The 4,285-nt window shown below is 38.8% G+C and overlaps 1 protein-coding gene across 4 annotated transcripts in view; it reads left to right on the top strand.

Moving 5' to 3' along the window:
• Nucleotides 1–4,285, top strand: part of col18a1a (collagen type XVIII alpha 1 chain a) — a 105,941-nt gene that overhangs the window by 85,231 nt on the left and 16,425 nt on the right. For all 4 annotated transcript variants that reach the window (XM_032512563.1, XM_032512562.1, XM_032512564.1 and 1 more), the window contains 3 exons: nt 392–542; nt 711–775; nt 1,015–1,143. In XM_032512563.1, coding sequence (XP_032368454.1) covers nt 392–542; nt 711–775; nt 1,015–1,143 — 345 coding nt within the window. The remainder of the gene's footprint in view (nt 1–391; nt 543–710; nt 776–1,014; nt 1,144–4,285) is intronic.

Genomic DNA, 4,285 nt, shown 5'->3' with positions numbered 1-4,285 from the left:
TAAATGATGGTTATGCAACTAAATATTAGTGCAGTGATTCAAAGTAAAGCAAACCTTTTGAAAAAATTTTCAGTTCATACAGTAAATATTTGAGTTTGTAAAGAAAAATGCCAATACTGCTACAGCCTAATATTCCTTTTTCTTCACTTTCTGTAAAGGTAGAACACAAACTTGATCAATTTTGGTCATGTTTTGTTTTTGAAATTGAATGTACAGTGTTCCCAATGCATTGATATTATGGAATAAATAGATATTCTAAGGATTTTTAACATTATTCTGAACACAACTCTGTGTGTGTGTGTTTGTGATATATATATATATATATATATTATATATATATATATATATATTCATTCCAGTAATTAACTTTTTTTTTTCTCCGTTGTGTTAGGGCCCAAAGGGAGAATCCATAATGGGCCCTCCTGGACCCCAAGGGCCACCAGGGTCACCAGGGATTGGTTACGATGGGCGTCCAGGTCCTCCCGGACCACCCGGACCTCCAGGATCTCCCTCACTTCCCGTGGGATATAGGCCCAATCACTGTAAGCGGCTGTTTTTAATATTCTGGATATTTCTAAACTATACAGTCGTACTAGCGTTGGGGTGACCTCAAGCTACTTTCTGCACTTTACACGTTGGCTACTGGAGGCAGACTGCTCTCAAGCTTGAAATACGTCAAATCATTGACAAGCTTTTCTTTTCATTTGAAGCTGTCAGTGTTCCTGGACCTCCCGGTCCTCCTGGTGCACCTGGAATACCAGGTCACTCCTCTGGGGTAAGCACCATCGCGGCATTTTAAAATTATACTTCCAATTGTGCATTTGTTAGGTTGGCATCAATAATGACTTCTTTGCGTTGATCAGTCTGCGCTCTGGAACTGGTGCTAACTCATCATTGTGTCTGAATTGCTTTGGGCCAATTAGAACTTTTCCTTTAAAGAGGAATTTGCAGCCATTTCTTTATTTTATTTCTGATTAACAGAAGCTGAAACCCAAGTACATTTGTTTTCCACAGGTTACTGTTTTGAGGTCCTACGACACGATGGTAGCTACAGCCAGACGGCAGGCGGAGGGCAGCCTCATCTACATCATAGACAAAGCTGACCTGTATTTGAGAGTACGCGATGGACTGCGCCAAGTGATGGTACAGTGATCTACATTTAAATCAGACATATGATACAATTAGACTTTAAAGCCATTGTGGATTTCTGGCCACTAGGGGGCCAAACAAATCAAAAGAAGCCACTTCCATTGCTCCGGTTTATAAAACATTCTATCAACCAATACATTACATGTCACTTAGCTGACGCTTTTATCCAAAGCAACTTTCAATTAAGTGCTTCAAACCCTTAAAGGTGCTCTAAGCGATGTCATGCGTGTTTTAGGCTACAACATTTGTTGTCACATACAGGAAACATCTCTTCACTATGCACGAGCTGCGCAAAAGCACAGAAAGGAGGGGGAGCTGATGGGAGGAGCTAGCTAGTCTCATTTTGTTTGACAATACTTCTAACGTCAACAAGAAGTAACATCGCCAAACATTGCTTAGAGCACCTTTAAAGATCTGCTTTATCATGTGGACAAATGTATTGTTTTGGGGAGAAAATTGTGTGTCTTCCCTGAAGTAACTTCTAAAGCCGTAGAGAAGGCAAGGCAGAATACCGTAACTTCAGTTACAGTTCTTTGACTTTGCTCAAAACATCAAAACAAAGTTACTTTTTGCCACGCTGGAGTTACGGTGTTACAGGCTAGCTCATATATAAATATACTGACTATATTTATGACTGTTCTCAGTGTCACAACGTGACTTTTCGCCCAAAGACAGCGTTGTGGAGAGTGAAACGGGAGACTAGAAAAAGGCATTGAGGTAGTGTGTTGTTGGGATGGCTACAATAAATAAAAAATAGCTCCGGTTGTCTAAAAGATTTTCAATGTAATGGCTCAATATCTATGTAAATGATTTTGCCAATGCGGATGAGGTCGTTAAAATTGAATGGCTGTCCGTATTCATTTGAGCCAGATTATCCCCCCCCCCCCGTAAATGCAAATATGTATAAGTTTTGCTAGGCCAATTGCAGATCTAACGTTAAGTCACACTGGACACACCACCCAGGTAAACCAGACAAAATGCCATGCAGCTACCAGCATAACATATGGGAAGATAGACAGGATTCTGAACAGCGATGCCCGCGCTGCACTGCACGAACAAATGCAAAAGGCTGCAATAAAACCTAAAAGTAAATGAGTAGCCTATCAAGACTCACTCACATACACATGTAGGAAGCGATATATTTCAATCTGATCTGTCTGGCAATCCACTCTCGTCCATTGTGCGGTTTACACACACATAGCTCTACCCTACGTTAAATAGCAAATTTTGACAAACAAACGCTGTCGGTTTGAAGTCTTACTGTATTTATTAGTTTGCAACAAATCTTGAAATATGGACAAATTCTTGTAAACTTAAGTGCTGGCTAAATTATAAGACTAAAACAAACCAATGTGGCTACTTAATATGCACGTGAATGACACCATCGTTATGTTCACGTCTTCCTTCTTGATGATGTTAACGGTTGTCCTCCGGCCCTCGACAAAATGTAATTGATCCCCGAAGGGAAATTCTGTGTTACTATTGCAAGAGTATATAAATATGAGTGTGGATATGTACGGTATTTACATAGTTAAGGAGTTGTAATGGTGAAAAATAATAATGAATTAATAAATGATAGCAGCGTATTACACAAATTTTAAGCCAGTGTTATTGCACAAAACAGGTAATATTGTCCACTCTTGCCTGTGGTGCATTTTGGGGGAATAAGTCTTGTACTGAAAGTGCTCCTGTGTATGAGAATAATGTGGTATTAGGTAGGCCTAGGCCCAATGTGTTAGGATTGACATCGATGAAAAGATTATGGTATATATACTCACTGACCACAATATTAGGAGTACCAGCTGTAACATGAAAAAGGATGAGATATATTTTATTACAATTCTATATAGGGTAATACAATACAGTAGGTGATATGGGAGTTGAAAAGCCACTTTGTGACCTTTATATTATGCTAAGCATAATTGTGCCATGATGACTAGATTTTATGTAGATACCTTTGGCCTTTCCATGACCCCTTCTAATCTTGTAGAAAACACAAAGGCAGAATACAGTAACTTCCAAGTAAGGGTCAAAGGTCAAGTTTGATTTAATATGTTTATGTAGATAAATAACTTAATTAAAAACAAAGTATTGCCAAATTTTCAAGATCCTGCCTACAACTCATTTGGCTGGACAACAAAATAAGTTTAAAGTCATTTTTCTCAGTACTACAGTACTCAGGCGAGTTAGGGTCTTTTGGCTTTGCAGGGCAGATTAGCTTTAAATAAGCAAAACCACAATAGCCATATGTAAGAGCAGCAAGAAGTTATTTTTTAATTTATTCTTTTCTCATCCGCGGTGCAGTAGGAACCTTTTGGCAGAAGACGCGTAGGCTTCTGGCCATCAATCTGACTACTATTCATGTACAAAATAATCTGTTTGAAATGTACCTTATTTTCTACCGCACTTTTATTTATTTTTTTAAATATGGATATTTATACTTTTTCCCAACTGTATGTATCTAGTATCTAGATATTTTCAGTTTTTTTCTAGACTTGATATATTTATCACTCTACATGCTCTGCACACCCATGTAAGCATTTATATATTTTCATTCCTATAACTAATATCTCGACTTTTCCACAGTGTTTTTAATTGTTTCTGTGCTGTATTTTTTTAAGATGTGAACTTTGCATGTAATTTCGTACTACAGTGTACTGTGATATAGCAATAAAGAAATCTTGAATCCCGATGGCAATAGGGAGCTCATTCCACCATTTGGGAGCCATGACTTTGAGTGATTAGTTTTTCATCGCTGTGAGGGAGTAGCAATCAGGTTGGCCGATGCAGAGTGAGCGGGAGGGTGTATGGTAGGGGTGATCCGAGTATCCGGCTGAAACGAGTATCCGGTACGGATAAAGCACTTTTGCCGAGTACAAGTATTATACGAGTAATATGAGTCAATATCCGTGCTCGGATTGAATACAACTCCTCAACTGGCCGCGCAGCGTTCTGTGAAAAATATAACAATTTTTGATCAACTCATATCAATTGCATGCTTAAATAACATAACATAAAGCCCCGCACATTTCAAGAGAACCCAACCCACTTCCTGGTTAAATCTGACCACTTCTGGGTTAGGCCCCGCCCAGTTAGAGTACGGATCCGGATACAGATAATTCATGTGGTAAACAGA

Source organism: Etheostoma spectabile, chromosome 4 (assembly GCF_008692095.1).
Source record: "Etheostoma spectabile isolate EspeVRDwgs_2016 chromosome 4, UIUC_Espe_1.0, whole genome shotgun sequence".
Taxonomy (NCBI): Eukaryota; Metazoa; Chordata; class Actinopteri; order Perciformes; family Percidae; genus Etheostoma; species Etheostoma spectabile.
The sequence above is the reverse complement of the archived record's forward strand: the minus strand, read 5'-3'. Positions and strand labels throughout refer to the sequence as shown.